This window comes from Erinaceus europaeus, chromosome 2, assembly GCF_950295315.1.
Source record: "Erinaceus europaeus chromosome 2, mEriEur2.1, whole genome shotgun sequence".
In the NCBI taxonomy this organism is placed as follows: Eukaryota; Metazoa; Chordata; class Mammalia; order Eulipotyphla; family Erinaceidae; genus Erinaceus; species Erinaceus europaeus.
Genome location: NC_080163.1, coordinates 111,969,640 through 111,988,411, shown reverse-complemented (window position 1 = coordinate 111,988,411; position 18,772 = coordinate 111,969,640). Strand labels below are relative to the sequence as shown.

The following is an 18,772-nucleotide window of genomic DNA, read 5'->3' as shown; positions in this document are numbered from 1 at the left end:
TAATATAGCTCCTGAGAAGATACAGCTAATTCCTCCAATATCTTTCCTAGGTTCAGAGATTTCTCTAATGCAAATTCGTCCCTTAAAACCTAATGTCATCTTTCCTTCTGACCTTACTCTTGCTTCTTTACAAAGTTTTCTAGGAAATTTAAATTGGCTTAGGCAGTATCTCTACCTGCCTACAAGCTGCCTCCAACCACTGTTTGACCTGTTGAAAGGGAACAAACAGCCCTCTTCAAAACGTAAGTTAACTCCCAAGGCCTCCTTGGCACTGGAAAGGGTTAACCAGGCCCTCCAGGATATGCACCTTGTTCAATTCTCCCCCTCCTCTCCGGTAAACCTTCTAATCTTTAACTACACCCCCACAGTAGTAGGGGCATTGTGGCAAGACCATGGGGTTCTCAAGTGGCTTCACATGCCATTAGGAGGAGCTCCAAGACTCTTCACTGAGATAGACACGCCAAGGGGGAAATAGGTCTGTGCAGGTCTTAAGGAAAGAACCAGATTTAATTATCCTGCCCTTTTCTCTCACAGATACAGAGTGGCTTATATGCCATCATTCCCGCTTTGCCATAAACTTCGTGGGGTTTCCAGGACAAATAGATAACCATTTTCCTTCTAATAAATTGATAGCTTCTTTACCTCTTTTGCCTCTACTAGCACCTAAACTTTTCTCTTGGGATCCCATTCCCTCTGCTCCTACAGTCTTTACTGGTGGTGGAAAAAGGGAAGCTGCTGCCCTTATATATTACCCAGACAAACAGTCTCCTAAACCTCTCTTTATTGATCTTCCTGATAATTCCCCTCAGTACGAAGAACTTTATGCCTTTAATTCCTTGCTCCTGCCTGATTGCTATGGCAAGAACTTCCAACACTATGTTGAATAGTAATGGTGATAGTGGGCAGCCCTGTCTAGTACCTGATCTGAGGGGAAATGCTTCCAATTTTTCACCATTGAGTATGATGTTGGCTGTAGGTTTGCTATATATAGACTCCACTATCTTCAGGAATTTTCCATCTACTCCCATGTTTTGTAGTGTTTTGATCATAAAGGGATGTTGTATTTTGTCAAAGGCTTTCTCTGCATCTATTGATATGACCATTTGGTTTTTGGTCTTGCTTTTGTTGATGTGGTGGATCACATTGATTGATTTACATATATTAAACCAACCTTGCATGCCTGGGATAAACCCCACTTGGTCATGATGAACAATCTTTTTGATATACTGCTGTATCCGGTTGGCTAGAATTTTGTTCAATATTTTCACATCTATGTTCATCAGAGATATTGGTCTGTAGTTTTCTTTTTTGGTTGTGTCTCTGTCTGCTTTTGGTGTCAGAGGGATGTTGGCTTCATAGAAGCTGGCAGGGAGTATTCTAGTGTCTTCAATCTTCTGGAAGACTTTTAAAAGTAGAGGTATTAGTTCTTCTTAGAAGGTTTTGTAGAATTCATTTGTAAAACCATCTGGTCCAGGACTTTTATTTTTGGGAAGATTTTTGATAACTGTTTCAATTTCATTAGCTGTGATGGGCCTGTTCATGTTATCCACTTCCTCTTTACTTATTTTTGGAAGTTGATAGGTATCTAGGAAATTGTCCATTTCTTCCAGGTTCTCTAGCTTGGTGGCATATAGTTGTTCATAGAAGCCTCGCATGTTATGTTGAATATGTTGAATTTCTGCAGTGTTGAATGTTGAATTCAGTGTTGATATGTTGAATTTCTGCAGTGTCTGTTGTGATATCTCCTCTTTCATTTACTATCCGATTTGGGTCTTCTCCCTTTTTTGTTTTGTGAGTCTGGCTAAAGGTTTGTTGATTTTGTTTACTCTTTCGAAGAACCAACATTTACTTTTGTTGATCTTTTGTATGGTTTTCATATTCTCAATGTTATTTATTTCTACCCTAACTTTAGTGATTTCTGACCTTCTCGTTGCTTTAGGGTTCCTTTGTTCTTCTTCTTCTAGGTCTTTAATATGTGCAATCAGGCTGTTTATTTGTGCCTTTTCTTGTTTCCTAACGTGTGCTTGAATAGCTATGAACTTCCCTCTTAAGACTACTTTAGCTGTGTCCCAAATATTTTGATAGCTTGTGTCTTCATTTTCATTGAACTCTCGAAACATGTTGATTTCTTCCTTGATTTCCTCTTTGACCCAGAAGTTGTTAAGAAGTGTACTGTTGAGCTTCCACATTTTGGGACTGTTACTAATCTTTTGTTGATTGTTAAGTGTTAGTTTAATTCCACTGTGGTCTGAAAAGATGCTTGGGATGATTTCAATGCTCTTGAATTTGCTGATGTTGTCTTTGTGGCCTAACATATGGTCTATCCTTGAGAATGACCCATGTGGATTTGAGTAAAATGTGTATTCCAGTTTCTTGGGATGAGTGACTCTGAAAATGTCCAATAGTTCTAGTTTATCTATCTCTTCATTTAGTTCCCTTATGTCTTTATTGATTTTCTGCCTAGATGATCTGTCAAGTTGAGAGACTGTGGTGTTGAAGTCCCCTACTATGATTGTGTTACTGTTAATATATTGCTGTAGCTCTTTCAGTAGAAGTTTGATGTATTTAGATGGCTTCTCATTGAGTGCATAGATGTTAATAATTGTTAAGTCCTCTTGATTGATTGATCCTCTGAGCATTAAGTAGTGTCCATTCCTATCTTTTTTAATCTTATCTATTTTCAAGTCTATCATGTCAGATATGAGAATAGCTGTTCCTGCCCTTTTTTGTGGGCCATTGGCTTGTATGATAGTTTTCCATCCTTTCACTTTAAGTCTGTGTTTGTCTTGTTGAGTTAGGTGAGTTTCCTGTAGACAGCATATTGTTGGGTTGTGTTTTCTGATCCATCTTCCTACTCTGTCTTTTAATAGGTGAATTCAGGCCATTGACATTTATTGATATCAAAGATTGAAGATATTTTTAACGCCATTCTTGTAGAGGTTTAGAGTGTTTTGATATATGTCCTATTTGTGGTGGTCTGATTGTTTATAGGAAACCTTTCAGAACTTCTTTCAGGGCAGGCTTGGTGATGGTTGATTCCTTCAACTGTTGCTTGTCTGAGAAGGTTTTGATGCCTCCATCTAGTCTGAATGACAGTCTAGCAGGATATAGTATTCTTGGTTGAAAGCCTTTCTCAGTGAGCACTCGATAGATAGCTTGCCGTTCTCTTCTGGCCTGTAGTGTTTGTATGGACAAGTTTGCTGCTAATTTTATGGGTTTTCCTTTGTAGGTGACTCTTTGTTTTTCTCTTGCAGCCTTGAGGATCCTTTCTTTATTCTTATTCCTTTCCATTCTAAGTATGACATGTCTTGGTGTCTTTAGGTCTGGGTTAATTCTGTTTGGGACCCTCTGGGCTTCTTGAATCTTTATGTCTTTGATGTTGTCTAGATTAGAGAAGTTTTCAGCTATTATGGCCTGGAAAATGCTTTCTTCCTCTCCTTCTCTTTCTTCCTCTGGTATGCCAATAATGTATATATTATTTCTTTTGAAGTCATCCCATAGGTCTGTTGTTTTCAGAATCTCTTAATCTCTTTTTGATATCTCTTACTTCTTTTTTAGTTGTCTCTAATTCATCCTCAATCTTGCTAATTCTGTCTTCAGCCTCATAGATTCTATTCTCTCTGCCCTCTACTGTTTTCTGGAGTTCTTCTATTTTGTTGCCCTGCTCTGATACTGTTTTAGCTTCTTCAGCTAGTTGCATTCTTAGCTCAGCAATTTCAGCTTTCAGCTCTCTAATAACCATAAGAAAATCAGTATTTTCTTCCATAGTCTCATTTGTTGTTCCTGTATTTCTGATTACAATTTTTTCAAATTCTTTACTCACTCCTGTTATTATTTCCTTAGCTAATGTTTGGATGTTGAATTCCTTATCTTGTGCTTCACCCTCTGGAGGACTTTTAGCTGGACTCTTGTCCTGGTTCAATTCTCCAATATTTTTTCTTGTTATTTTAACCATTTTATATATTATGTTTTGAGTTCCCTTTATCAGTACTTTTCAAATTATTGATTACTATTGCCTGGATTGACTTGTGTCTAAGTAAGTTAATTAAAGGGTTTACAGTGGCAGAAGTTAACAGTTGTTTCAATCCCTGAGTTGGAGCTCAGTGGTTTAAAAGCCTCTTTTTTTTTTTCTTCCCTATAGGCTATGGGAGCCTGAGGGCTTTTAAATTATCAATAGGCTTCTTAGCTTAATCTCTGACTCCTGACCAAGAGATAAAGCAGGGTGTGGCAGAGATAATCCAGTGGTTATGCAAAGAGACTTTCACAGCCCCTCAGCTATGCCACCGAGGTATAGGTCTTCTCCTGACTTTCCTGGTTAGATCTCTGTCCCCTGGTGTCCCTCCCTGTTGCTGCTCCAGATTCTGAGGGTAGTAGCAATGGAGACTCAGAGTGAATCTCTGGGGAGTCCTCTCCTCCCTTAAGCTGTCCCCTTGTTGGTGGAGCAGACTGGAGGTGGTGTCTCAACTGATAAACTGAACTGTTAGCAGTCACTTAATCTCTCCATAGGCTCCTCTCTCCTCTCTGTCACCAGCCACACGTGTTTCTACTCACCGGTGATTTACTGGGTTCCTGTGGTCATTCTAGTCCTGTCTTGTTTTAGTCCTGGGTGGTCTCCTTTGGTATTCCTAGTTGATCTGGGAGAGGAGAGGAAAGAAAACGATCTGCTGCTTGTAGCTCTGCCTCCAGAAGTCGAATCCCCAAGGCCACTTTTCCTTGTCTGGGCAACTTTCCTGGACCTCAGGCTGGGCCACCCAGCAGGGCGTGAGTGCGGGACATGTTGGGCGCCAGGTGTTGAGCTGCGCCATGGAGAAGAGAGAGAGGAGATCCAGAGCGAAGAGGGAACACAAATCTTTATTTGCAGTGGCACCTCAGAGTTGGGTGAGAGAGAAGCAGGTTGGGCCATGTGGAGGTAGCAAAAATGGCTGCCTCACGCAGCAACCTTTCCTGCGTCTAAACACTTCTTCTTCTAGCATTTGCCCTTCTTCCATAGCCAGTCAACAGCATCAGGTTGAGCCTGATGTAAAGTTTCTAGACTTCCTTTGAATCTGGAGAGGTGGCAGTCGTTGACTATGTGGGTCATAGTCTGTCTGTAGCCGCAGGGGCCGTTCGAGTCGTCTCTGGCTCCCCAGCAGTGGAACATAGCGGCGCACTGGCCATGGCCTGTTCGATAGCGATTGAGGAGGGCCCAATCATAACGTGCTAGGTCAAAGCCGGGTTGACGCTTGCAGGGGTCTGTGATGAGGTGTTTGTTCTTTACCTCAGCTGACTGCCAGCTCTGTTTCCAAGAGACTGGAACAGAGAAGTTCAGTGTAGGCGTAGGGGACCAGATTGGGTGACGAAACGTCAAGCGTTGAACAGTGAAACACTGAAGTGAAGAGCCGGCAAGAGATTTGTGAACTTTTAAAAATTATGTGATAGACAGATATGGGGGGGTAGATAGACAGACAATTGCAGACCTGGTTCACTTGTGAAGCTTTCCCCCTGCAGGTGGAGATTGGGGGCTTGAACCTGGGTCCTTGCACACTAATGTGCGCTCAACCAGGTGTGCCATCACCTGGCCCCCTAATTATTTTATTATTTTTTCCCCTAATTATTTTTATATTACAGAATTAAATGTCAGGAGTTTGAATCTGTCTCCCTCTCTTATCACCCCCTTCCCTCTCAATTCTTTCAGTCTTTATCTAATAAATTAAAAAAAAATTAAAGGAAAAAACAAAAGCAGTGCTCATGATTGTGAAAAGTTATAATTCCTTGGTGAATCCTGAATTTCTCCTGATCATCACTTCAGTTCCCATTCAGTAATTGGATATTGAGGGCCAGGCAGTAGCTAAGCAGGTTAAGAGCACATGGAGAGAAGCACGAGGGCCAGCATAAGCATCCCAGTTCCAGCTCCTGGATCCCCACCTGCAGGGGTGTCACTTCACAGCCGGTGAAGCAGGTCTGCTTTTCTCTCCCCCTCGTTTCTCCTTCTCTTGTCTCTTGATTTCTCTGTCCTATCCAACAACAGCAATGACAATAATAATGACAACAAGGGCAACAAAATTGGGGAAAATGGCCTCCAGGAGCAGTGGATTCATAGTGCAGCCACTGAGTCCCAGCAATAACTCTGGAGGCAAAAAAAAAAAGTATCCAAGCTAAATTAGCAGATGTGACTACCTCTTTTTCTGGATAGAGGTGGATAGATGCCCACTTTCAGATGTGCATGAGTAAAGTTTTTCTAGCTCTCCACAAACTGCCAGAATGTGCAGACCAAGTTCCCATTTTGTAACTTAGTTTCTTAAATGATATGTGTGTGGAGGAGTGGGGGGACCCTCCAGGGGCAATGGCAAGTGTTATACCTGATTAAGTGCAAGTGTTACCATGTATAGGGGGCCAAATTCAAGCACCTGGCTCCATCTCCAAGGGGAAAGCTTCACAAGTAGTGAATCAGTGCTGCAGGTGTCTTCTCTCTCTCTCTCTTTCTGTCCTAGTTTTTTCTCCCCAAACCACCAATCTAAATAGGGATTAAATGTACTCTATGAAAGGGATACTAAAAATCTACATTCAAAATGTGGAGTTGAGAGTTTCCAGATTTAGCAAATAAAAATACAAACTGCTTAATTAACTTTGAATTTCAGATAAGTAACTTTAGTGTAGATGTGTCCTGAACAATATTTGAGACAGTCAACTGTATTGAAAAAAAATTTACTTGTGGTTTAACTGGCTTTTTTTTTTTCTCTTGTCACTGGGCCTGCACTACTTTTGAGGTAATTTTTTTATTCCCCCAGAGAGACAGAGAGGGAAAGATGGGGGTTAGGTTCACATCTGGGATTGAGCACACAACAAAATAGGTACACTGCCCAAGTGACCTCTCCTGCCAGCTTTTTATTTCATTTTGAGAAAAATCACCTTGCTTTATCTCTTGAGACATAAGGGATCAGCTAAAACCACACACAAGTCCACAAAGTCTCATAGACTGGCTGAGTCAGTGGAGAAGTTTCCAGGGTGTCCACCTCTGGGTGGTCCTATTTCCCTTATGAAATTTCTTCTTATATCAACATAAATTTGTAACAGCCCACTTAGGAAACTATGGATTCTGGCCTGTGGTCATTGGCTCCATCATGGTGACCAGCTTGTCCAGGCCCAAGCTTCAGATGAGTCAGTTATCTGAAGCATCCAGGGCCCCTCAAATTAGCCCACTGTTTCAGAAGGTGGCAGTGGGGCCATAGGAGGAAATCCGTGTGGGGGTGGTTGTCACAATACAAAGCTAATGTTGTTGCTTTAGTAACACCCTAGTCTAATGATGAGCTCACCATCCAGAGGGCTGCAGCAGGAGTGGATACAGAGACATTATGTCTCCTGAGTATGAGTGGCTTCTAAAAAGCACTTAACATGGATTCTCAGCCTGAGAAACTTGGGAAGTCCTTTGGAGTCAGTACATCACAAACTTCAGTGCTAGAATAATCAGGCTAAGTTCTATTCAGCCCTCAATGCCAATCATGTGAAAACTTTTGAGGTTTTTTTTTTAATTTTTAATAGAACTGCTCATTTTTGGCTTACATTTGTGAGAAATTGAACCTGAATTAATTAAACTGGTTTAATTAATTTCAGGCATGAAAATCAATTACACTACCAATCATGCTACCTCTCACTCTCTTTTGCCATTCTTTATATACTATGCTTCACTATAGAAACTAGTAACTTTAGCAACAAAAAAGCAAATGACCCCATCCAAAAATGGGCAGAGGATATGAACAGAACTTTAACTACAGAAGAGATCCAAAAGGCTAACAAGTCCATGAAAAGCTGCTCCAGGTTGCTGATTGTCAGAGAAATGCAAATAAAGACAACATTGAGATACCACCTCACTCCTGTGAGAATGGCATACATCAAAAAGGACAGCAGCAACAAATGCTGGAGAGGCTGTGGGGACAGAGGAACCCTTTTGCACTGCTGATGGGAATGTAAATTGGTCCAGCCTCTGTGGAGAACAGTCTGGAGCACTCTCAGAAGGCTAGACATGGACCATATGACCCAGTAATTCCTCTCCTGGGGACATACCCCAAGAACTCCATAACACCCTGTTGTAAATTAACTTAAAAAGAGGTATGGGGGTTGGGGCTGCTTGCGGAGCATAGAAGGATTCACTGCAAGAGCTGGGAACTGGTTTAATCAATACAAGGTTTATTAGGGTGAAACAGGTAAAAGGCAAAATCAGCAATTATCATCAAGGGTTAAGCGTACGCTAGGTCTATAAAGTCTGAATATGGTTATCAAAGTTTAGTCCCATAGGATAAACAATTATCAGCTTTGGTAAAGGTTGCTCATGGCTGTAGAGGGGTCTAAAAGTTTACCGGCTAGCAGAGTCACACATGTTCAGTTCCCAGAAGTAGACATGGCAGATGGATGCCTGGAGCACCTCCGCTGAGAGGCATCTGACCAGGATAAGCCGCAACCAAAAGCCCCAGAGTTCCGGCTGCTGTCCTTTTAAGTCTATTCAGCCTACCCACAATGCTTTGCACATCAGCAGTTTAAATTCACCTACAGTCCACCATGTGCCTGCGCAGATCACTGCACACTCTGTCAGCCTTCTGTCGCCAAAGTTGATGTCACCACTGTGTTAGGGCATATAGCGTCACCACAACACCCAACCAAAAAGATATGTGTACACCTATGTTCATAGCAGCACAATTCGTAATTGCTAAAACCTGAAAGCAATCCAGGTGCCCAAGAACAGATGAGTAGCTGAGAAAGCTGTGGTATATATACACAATGGAATACTATGCAGCTATGAAGAACAATGAACCCACCTTCTCTGACCCATCTTGGATGGAGCTAGAAGGAATTATGTTAAGTGAGCTAAGTCAGAAAGATAAAGGTATGTGTGGGATGATCCCACTCATCAACAGAAGTTGAGAAAGAACAGAAAGGGAAACTAAAAGCAGGATTTGACTGAATTTGTAGTAGGGCACCAAAGTAAAAACCCTGGTTGAGGGTGAGGGTAGATGTTCGGCTTCACAGGGTGGAGGGATGGGATGGGACGTGGTCTTTTGTTGGTGGGAATGGTGTTTATGTACACTCCTATTAATTTGTAGTCATATAAATCACTAATATGAGAGGGGAAAATTGAATGTCTCAAACTTTTTAAAGCACAGACTGAGCCTTTAAAAAATTTTTTTTTATTATTATTATATTTGTTGGATAGAGACAGCCAGAAATCAAGAGGGCCAGGGAGATACAGAGGGAGAGAGACAGACTCCTGCAGCACTGCTTGTGAGGTTTTCCCCATGCAGGTGGGGCCAGGGGCTTGAACCCAGGACTTCGTGCACTATAACGTGCACTTAACCAGGTGCGCCACCACCTGGCCCCAGACTGGTCTTTTCAATACATAGGCTGAGTCTTGGATATGTTGACTCTCTTAAAAGCTTAGACCACGGAGAACAGAAGCAACCAGTGGCACAGCTATACACAAATAATGTCACAGGACATAAATCATGGTGATATTTTTATGATACAGCAAATCCTAACAAAGGGACTTTTCAAAGTTAACCCAATTGCCAAATAATGTGATTATAGCAATAACTATCTATTGTCTTCTTAACCCTAAGACAGCAGGAACCTCCCACTTCCTCTACAGAGCCTGTATTTCCCCCAGTCCTAGAACCTCTAGGGTGCAGGCTCACTTTCCTGCATGCTTCTCTCAATTCATACCAAATGATACTGCATCCGCTGATCCCAACCTAATCAACGCAATGAGTACCACCCCAGCATGCTTCACTTTAGACTGTGTCCAGAGATGTCAGGCGTGGAATGTCAACCCTTCAGCCTCAATACTCAGGTGAGACCTTTCCTTTCATAGGATTCTCTAATTCCATTCCAGGTGGTTCACTCCTAACAAAGTCCCAAAACCTAGATATAGACCAGGTCCCATGAGATAGGGCATATGTTCACATGTATCCATAAATTAGGGCAAAATATATACCTGAAAGCAAAAATACACAATAGTCTGAAGTGAGTCAGTATAAAGTTCATAATGAAGTTGTGTCTAGTTAGATACCTTCCTCACCTACTTCCTATTACACAGTTCCCTCACTCCAAAGCTAACCTTATCAAAGCAAGGACTGCAAAAGTTGAATAAGGGCAAGAGACTGGCATACTTTAATGATGACTCTTTAGTCACTATCAGGCCACCCCATCAGCTCGGGCCCTATTTGGGGAGTCTTGAGATTCCCAAACAGACATGATAGGCCTAGACCTCAAATAAATCCTTCTCTCCATTGTTAACGTTCATCTCTATCAAGAACAACAAAATAGACCCCTATGTAGGCACCCCATAGAACCTTGCCCTCAACTTGGATCAACAACGGTAGAGAATGTTCCATCCTCCGAAGGGAGGCTGGACAACATACTCTATGTTCCACCTGAGGAAGATTGGGGCAGCTTAGAATGTTCCTGATGACCACAGAAAGTGAGCTCAGATCTACAGGGATGCAGAGGTCACACAGACTCCTAAGCTGAATATGGGGCCCAGATCAGGTCTGATAAATCAATGGGGTTTACAGTCAACAATATTTATATCCCTTTCCCATATTAGGGAGCTACCCTCTTCCCTGATCCAGCTTTCTGGTTCTTCTGCCAGCCATGACATCACCTCCCCAGACAATAACTTGGATCCACCTGCATATCAGATTTCAGGTTCAGAGGAAACAACAACAACAACAACAACAACAAAAACTCGTATAGCCACAGGCCCTTTGGAATATAACTAAAATATGCCTACTAGCTATCTACAAAATGGAGGACCTCCCAACTCTTCATCTGCACTATTCCAGCCTTTAGGCTCATGATTGGCCACTTGTATGTTAACTCTTTTCAGCCACCAGGTTCCAGACGCTAACAGGATGCCAACTAGATTTCCCTGGACAGACAACCCCACCGATATGTCCTGTAGCTCCGCTTCCCCAGAGCCCCACCCCACTAGGGAAAGCGAGGGGTAGGCTGGGAGTATGGATCGACCTGTAAACACCCATGTTCAGCAGGGAAGCAATTACCTCTTATCCTATGGTTTTGAAATGTTTCCTTCTTATACATAATACAAAAAAACTAGTAACTTATTTGAGAATAAAAACAACAACAAAAACCATAAGACAAAGTTAGAAAAACAATACTCTTGAAATTTCTGAATATTACTGAGAGTCAGCTGAAAACATAAGAGGCTGCAGTTGCTTTTCCACCCCATGGTCATTTGTTTTAATTTTATTTTTTTACCAGAGGACTGATCAGCTTGGTCTTATAGTGGTGCAGGGGGTCGAACCTGGGACTTTGGAGCCTCAGGCATGGAAGTCTCTTTGCATAACATGCTATCTACCCCTGTAACCCCCCCCACCCCATTCTCTACATGCCTGAGTCCTTTGTTTCTGGGCTCCTCCAGGCTCTCAAGTGAACCACCTTTGTCAGGTGCAGAGAAAGTCAACTTTTGTTGTTATATAAATCTCAAAACAGTTGACCTTTAGTGAAGACCAAGCTTCTATGGTGGGACCAAAGGTGATCAATCTTGCTTCTTTATTAAAACTAAGTTTTCTTTAAGAAATAAAGCAAAGCCACCTAGAACTGTAACCATTTCCACTGTTATATCCCAAATAATGAAAGAAAACAGATGAGAGAAAAATAAACTGAAAAAAAATGAAATTTTACTTCGTTTTCTACTGCAATAGGTATTAATGATTGCTTCAAATTCATTACATTGCTAGGATATACACCAAGGAATTTCTCTTGTGGATTCACATACAAATGTCTTTTAACTTGCAGCCCTCTCCCTGAAGTCACCAAGTACCAGGTTGCTGTAGCCGGGGTGACCACTTCTTTCTTGGTCACAGGGTAGTTTCTAAAGATCCAGGTTCACAGAATTCTTCTGGGAATTAGAACCAGAGGGAAAAGGAATTGCGTTCATTCAGGAGAAAAGGTCAGTCTATTTGCAAGAATGTGACTTCCACACCATCCAGTTAGTGCTCTCCACTCTGAACAATGTCTTCTGTGACTTGTGACAGTGTGCTCAGGTACTGCCAGCTCAGGGCTGCCAGCAGCATGACAAATGTCAGGTAGATAGGGGAGTAGTGGCTCCGGGAGGCTAGCTGGCAGGTGGACAGGTTCTGTGTCCGCACAGTGCTAATGATCTTCCGTGTTTTACTAACAGATGGGTCGGAGTTGGGGATTCTATGATAGATCTGTGAGGAAGAGAGGAAAACATAGTCAGTAGGCCTTATAGTGGGAGTGTGGAGATTCAGATCTCAAAGAGAGGTGTCTTATACTTATCTGCCATTGAACTGAGAGAATGGGCTAGAGGACAATGCAAGTGTCTCCTAGCCTGAGGAACTCCAAAGCCTGCCTGTAAGTGATAACTGAGGCTGAAAATGCCCCTCACCCCCCAACACACACACCTGCAGAGCTCTGAAGGAGAGTGATACGAAGGAGAGAAAACAATGCTGAAAAGAAAGAGAATGAAATAACATTGAAAAATACTGGTTTAGGCAAATGATCAAATCTGTAGTAAGGTCAGAGTAGCAAGGCAATCCCAAGAATCATCTTAGAGACCCCCTCCCCCATACTTAACAACTATACCTCCTACCTCCCAAGGAGACACCAAGTTCTTGTTCATTCATACAAATTTACTATCCTGGTGAGGCCTCAGAGCCTCCCTGAACTCTACCAGCCTCTGTGCTTAAACCCTAAAACCCACTCATTTGTTCATTGCCTTCAGAGACAGAAACCACTACTTCATAGCTTTAGGGATCCACCACCTGCCAGTGAAGTCAGAGCTCTACACCAGGAGCATGAGGGTGCCCAGGGTCTGGCAGCATACTCTTTCTTCGGCTTCATCTGATGCTGCCACCAGCCCATTTCTAATGACAACAGGGCAACGCTAGCCCGGCAGCCTGTTGAATCTCTCACACTATTTTTCTCTGACCTGGCTCTCCCACCTCCCTCACACCCCCAGGTCAGGCCTGGTTTAGCACAGCTCTCTAGACTCACTAACTTTTCATGTACTGAGAACACTCACACCTGCCAGCAATGAGGCCCCCACAAAATAGGCCTCAGTGTGCTCCAGACTCAAACTGACAGACCAGTGAAGATGCAACTGAGGAAGTGAGAAGGATGAGAACAAGTAATATATAACACAAGACAAGAGTGGAAGAGGACGAAATAGACATCATTTTTCCTTGAAAATACAAATGAGCTCAGTGGGCTGGAAATTGTTCACCAGTGGAACACACACTTCACTTTATGTGAGGATAAAACTTTGAGCTTCCAGCACATGGGAGCTCCATGCATGGTACACAGCTGTATAAATGGTGGAGCAGTGCTGTGTTCCCTTTCTTCCTCTGTCTCAAGTTGAAAAAAAAAAAAAAAAAGTAGAAACAGTGGCCAGAATAGTTAGCCAGGACAGTAGAATCTGCTATAGTCAGGAAAGTGCAAATTCCTAGGAGGCAAGAAAAAAATAGAGCCCAGTGATGAGGGCCAAGCTCAAGGGTTCTCAAATATGCTATCTGGAGTCATTCCAGTCTAACTTTTCAATTGTACATTTCTATGAGAGAGACATGGACAGCACCTCTACCATCTATAGAGACCCACCCATTTCTGTCCTTGATTTATCCATGCTATAAGGCATGAGACCTACTTGCTGAGCCACCTCCCTGGTCCCAGTGCAGGCACCTTGAAAACTGAGCTTTCAAAAGCTTCTTAAATGGTAGAATTGTGCCAGTAAAAATAAGAAATGTACAAAAATGCAGTAAGTCAAAACTCCACACTTCAGATGCAGCTTCTTCACCTGGCAGGGCCCACATAACCTCTTAAGGAGACATGCCAATATGTCATACATGGACCAGAATATAGTTGGACTAGTAGAGTTATTTTTACATCCTTCATTGTACCCACACATGTACATGCCATACATAAATATATTGTGTCAATGCAGTTACTTGTACTACTTGCTGTACCCATAGGCATATATCTATTTTTAATGTAAAACTAATATACTTACTTTAATAATATAAAATGTGATTTTACATGTAATGTAAAAATATAGTTGCTATACATATGAAATTATATGCAATGTTACATAGGTTATAAACATATTGCCAACTATTCCCCTATTCATTCACATCTTTTTTAAAAAGATTTATTTGTGAGGAAGAATGATGCAGAGAGAGAACCAAACCATTGCTCTGGAATATGCAGAGGCAGGGACTGAACTCAGGATGTCACATTTTTTAAAAAAATATTTATTTATTTATTCCCTTTTGTTGCCCTTGCTTTTTTATTGTTGTAGTCATTATTGATGTCGTTGTTGTTGGATAGGACAGAGAGAAGTGGAGAGAGGAGGGGAAGACAGAGAAGGGGAGAGAAAGATAGACACTTGAAGACCTGCTTCACCGCTTGTGAAGTGACTCCCCTGCAGGTGGGGAGCCGAGGGCTCAAACTGGGGTCCTTACGCCGGTCCTTGTGCTTTGCACCACCTGTGCTTAACCTGCTGTGCTACAGCCCAATTCTCAGGATGTCACATTTAAGAGTGCAATGCTCTCAGAAAGTCTGGGTTGAATGCATATGTTAATGAGTGCAAAGACCCAGGGTTCAAGTCCTCAGTCTTCCATGTGCAAGGAGAAATCTTCATGAGTGGTGAAGCAGAGCTGCAGGTGTCTTTCTCACTAGCCTTCCCCCGTTTCCCTCTCAATTTATGTCCTATCAAATTAAAAAAAAATTAAAGTATACATATAAAGTGAGAATGCACTGCTGCTCACACCATTTTTTATGGACATTTATTTCTGAATGATAGAACCTACAATGTGATGTCTTTGTAGGACAGTTTCTAGAACTGCTACCAACAAGAAATGCACACAAACTTAATGAGCATGAGAACACAAAGACAGGACAGACAGGCCGTGGGGATTCTCAGGACATGGGTGAACTCTGTGATATTCCTCAGTTATCTGGAGTCCAGGACTGGGTAACTGATGTCATTAACACCTCAATAAAAGCACATGACCTAGGTATGAGCTGCAACAATAAAGTTCAGAATGACCAGCTAGAGATGAAGCAGCCAGGGCTACAGGTGAGACCAGAGTACTACTGTGTAAACAAGAAAAGATGCAAAGTTCAGGGAAGGAAGGATAAAGGATAAGCTAGAGACAAATGTAATGAGAGGAGAGGACCTTCATGTCCATGATATAATAGGGTCAAGAGAGAGGATTTAGCTCTAGAAAGCTCACTTGTGTGCCTTGTCATGAGTGAGGCCCTGGATTTGAGCCCAATACATGGGAGCACTATGGACAACTATGGATGGTGAAACAGTGCTATGGTATTTTTGATTCTCTCTTCTCTCTAAAAAACAACAACAAGGAAAACAAAAGGGGGAGGGAAGGGAAGGCCCAGGAGGAGAGGTAGCCCAGTGAAACCACACATACATAATGTCCCAATTTAGTACAAAAACAAAACAACAAAATAAACAAAACCCATGAAAAGCAACAAAAATGTCTTCCCACTTGTTCCTTCTCTGAAAGAGTGAGACAAATAAAGGTGACCAAAGAAAAGAAAGGGTTTCTAAGCAACTGGCAATAAGGAGACAAAAGGAAGGGTAGCTGCAAGTATGGGTGAGAGGAGGCATGTGTCTACGAGAGGCATGTGTTTAGAAGCAGGACAGAATGTGTGAAGAGGCTTGTATTCTTTCAGAAGCCTTGACTCACTTGGGCTGAAAATCTTGATGAGCCCCAGCATCCTGCCAGGACTTCATTACAGCAGAGAAGGTAACATAAGTTGCTGGCTGTTGAGTGAGGCCTTTATTTCTGTCCCTAAATAGCTGGTTGAGACTGGTTGGTATCAGGCTGTCCTAAGGAACAAGAATATCCACCTGGGGCTCTCTTCAGTATCTCCTTTAAACAGGAGATCTGCAAGGGGCTCATGACCTGGCTGGCAGAGTTTTGTTTCCTGTCCTTTTGCAAAGCTTTCATACAAAACATTCTGTGGTGACTGTCCTTTATGCTGCCATGAAAATAACGAGCATATTCAGTTAGTTACTTGAGTCTTAAAAATTGCCAACTTTCTCTGAATCAAATCAAATTAAGTACTAACATTTCCTAAAAAAAAAAAAGACTTTCACTAAAATAACTAAAACAAAGGGCTGATGCCCTAAATCAGAGGACAGGAAACTTTTTTTTCTAAAAAGCCCAAAATGTCTTCCAGCTTTGCTGGTCACCTCTCTTTCTTTTGATCTTTACTCTACTCAGCTCTACAGCTGAGTAGAGTAAAGATCATTGCACAAACTAGATGGAAGATAAACAGATGGCTGAACTCTAACACCAAGTTATGTACACCACCCACCTATCTCATCCCTGTGCCAAGTCCAATCATGAATCACAGTAAGATTTCATTCAGCAGTTCAAAAAATAAAATAAAGAAAGCAGGAAAAAAGAAACACCTTAACTTTAATACAGAAGAACTGTCAATAAACATTTTTAAACAGTTTTCTAAAATAAGGTGACTAGGTTAAAACTGTAAAAACCACATTATGACCTGAACTATATATAATGCTTCCAACTTACATACTAGGGAGAAAATGCCTAAAATGACACTGGTTGGCTTAAAGTTATCTAACCTTCAGAACCATGGTAAACAGCACAGGCTCTAAGGTCAGCCAGCTCTGGGGTCAGGGTCAGGCTTCTAGGACATTAATAGCACCTGCCTTTAGGGGCTGCGCCAGACAGTGATCTGGATATCACAGCTTGCTTTGAAATCCAACTGTCCTGTCAAAGCAGCAATGTTTTGGTCAAAAGCTGAACATTTACATCTAGTCACTAAGAGAACTCCAGGATTTTTAAACCTTGGTTTCTCAATTTTTTTTTGTTTGTTTTTTTGCCTCCAGGGTTATTGCTGGGGCTCGGTGCCTGCACTATGAATCCACTGCTCCTGGAGGCCATTTTTTCCCTTTTGTTGCCCTTGTTGTTTTATCATTGTTGTTACTGCTGTCATAGTTGTTGGATAGGATAGAGAGAAATCGAGAGAGATTGGGAGAAAGATAGACACATGCAGACCTGCTTCACTACTTGTAAAGCAGCAGTGAAGCAACCCCCTGCAGGTGGGGAACCAGGGTCTCAAACTGGGATATTTATGCCAGTCCTTGCACTTGGCACCATGTGCTCTTAACCTGATGCTCTACCACCTGCCCCCTCCCCCCCCTTTTTTTTTAACCAAAACACTGTACAGCTCTGGCATATGGAGGTGGTAGGGACTAAACTCAGGACTTTGGAGCCTCAAACATAAAAATGTTTTTACATGACCATTATGCTATCTCTCCCACCCTTCTCTTACACCCTCTATAGGCATCTCTGGTTAGAAATGCTGATGTTCTACCCCATCAGCTGGGGCCCTATTCAGGGAGTCCTGAGATTCCTAAACGGACATGATGGGCCTAGACTCGAATAAATTCCTCTTCTCCATTGTTACCGGTCATTCTTATTAGGAACAACACAATAGACCCCTTTGTGGGCCCCTATAGGACCTTGCCCTCAACTTGGATCAACAATGGTAGAGAATGTTCCATCCTCCAAAAGGAGGATGGACAACATACTCTATGCTACACCTGAGGAAGATGGGTCCTGATACTGGGGCAGCCTGGAACATTCCTACTTATGACCACAGAATGTGAGCTCAGATCTAGAGGGATGCAGAGGTCACATAGGCTCCTAAGCTGAATATGGGCCCCAGATCACATCAAATCGATGGGGTTTACAATCAACAGTATTTATACACCTTTCCCATATTTGGGAGCTACTCTCTTCCCTGATCCAGCTTTCTGGTCTTTTATCCAGCCATGACATCACCTCCCCAGACAATAATTAGGATCCACCGGCGTATCAGACTTCAGGCTCAGGCAAAAACAAACAAACACTAGTATAGCCACAGGCCCTTTAGAATATAACTAAAATATGCCTACTAGCTATCTACAAGATGGAGGGACCTCCAACTCTTCATCTGCATTTTTAGGTCCATGATTGGTCAACAACTTGTTTGGCTTTGTATGTTAACTCTCTTTTCAACCACCAGGTTCCAGATGCTAGCATGATGCCCTGCCAATCAGACTTCCCTGGACACAATCCCACCAATGTGTCCTGGAGCTCCACTCCCCGATTAGGGAGAGAGACAGGCTGGGAGTATGGATCGACCTATCAACGCCCATATTCAGTGGGGAAGCAATTACAGAAGCTAGACCTTCAACCTTCTGCATCCCACAATGACCTTGGGTCCATACTCCCAGAGGGTTAAAGAACAGGAAAGCTATCACGAGAGGGGATGGGATACGGAGTTCTGGTGGTGGGAACTGTGTGAAGTTGTACCCCTCTTACCCTATGGTTTAGTCAATGTTTCCTTTTTATAAATAATAATAATAATAATAATAAAAGAAATGATAATGTTCAAAAACTATCAGGGAAAAGACAAGGAAAAAATGCCAGGGAAAAAAGTGCAATGTATAGCGGAAACCAGAGGGAATCTTGATTTAGGAGAATCCTATTTGAAAGGAAAAACTTAGTAATCACATCTCTGTACAGCAGGGGAGGTAGCTTAGCCTTAGCAAACCTGAGGACCTATGTCTAAAACCTGAGACCACATTTGCTAGAGTGTCTATGTCTCTCCTTTGAGTGGTTTTTCTCCCCCTCCTAAAGATTTATTGAAACAAGGGATGGAGAGAGGGACCAGAGTACCACTCGCACATGCAATGCCAAGGATTAAATCCAGTCCAAAGCTC

At 42.3% G+C, this 18,772-nt stretch overlaps 1 protein-coding gene across 2 annotated transcripts in view; it reads right to left on the bottom strand.

Moving 5' to 3' along the window:
• Window positions 1-11,522: 11,522 nt before the first annotated feature.
• The window catches only part of FDFT1 (farnesyl-diphosphate farnesyltransferase 1), a 45,384-nt gene continuing 38,134 nt past the window's right edge, over window positions 11,523-18,772 (bottom strand). For both annotated transcript variants that reach the window (XM_007517225.3, XM_016185620.2), the window contains one exon: window positions 11,523-12,203. In XM_007517225.3, coding sequence (XP_007517287.1) covers window positions 11,982-12,203 — 222 coding nt within the window. In that variant the 3' untranslated portion in view covers window positions 11,523-11,981. The remainder of the gene's footprint in view (window positions 12,204-18,772) is intronic.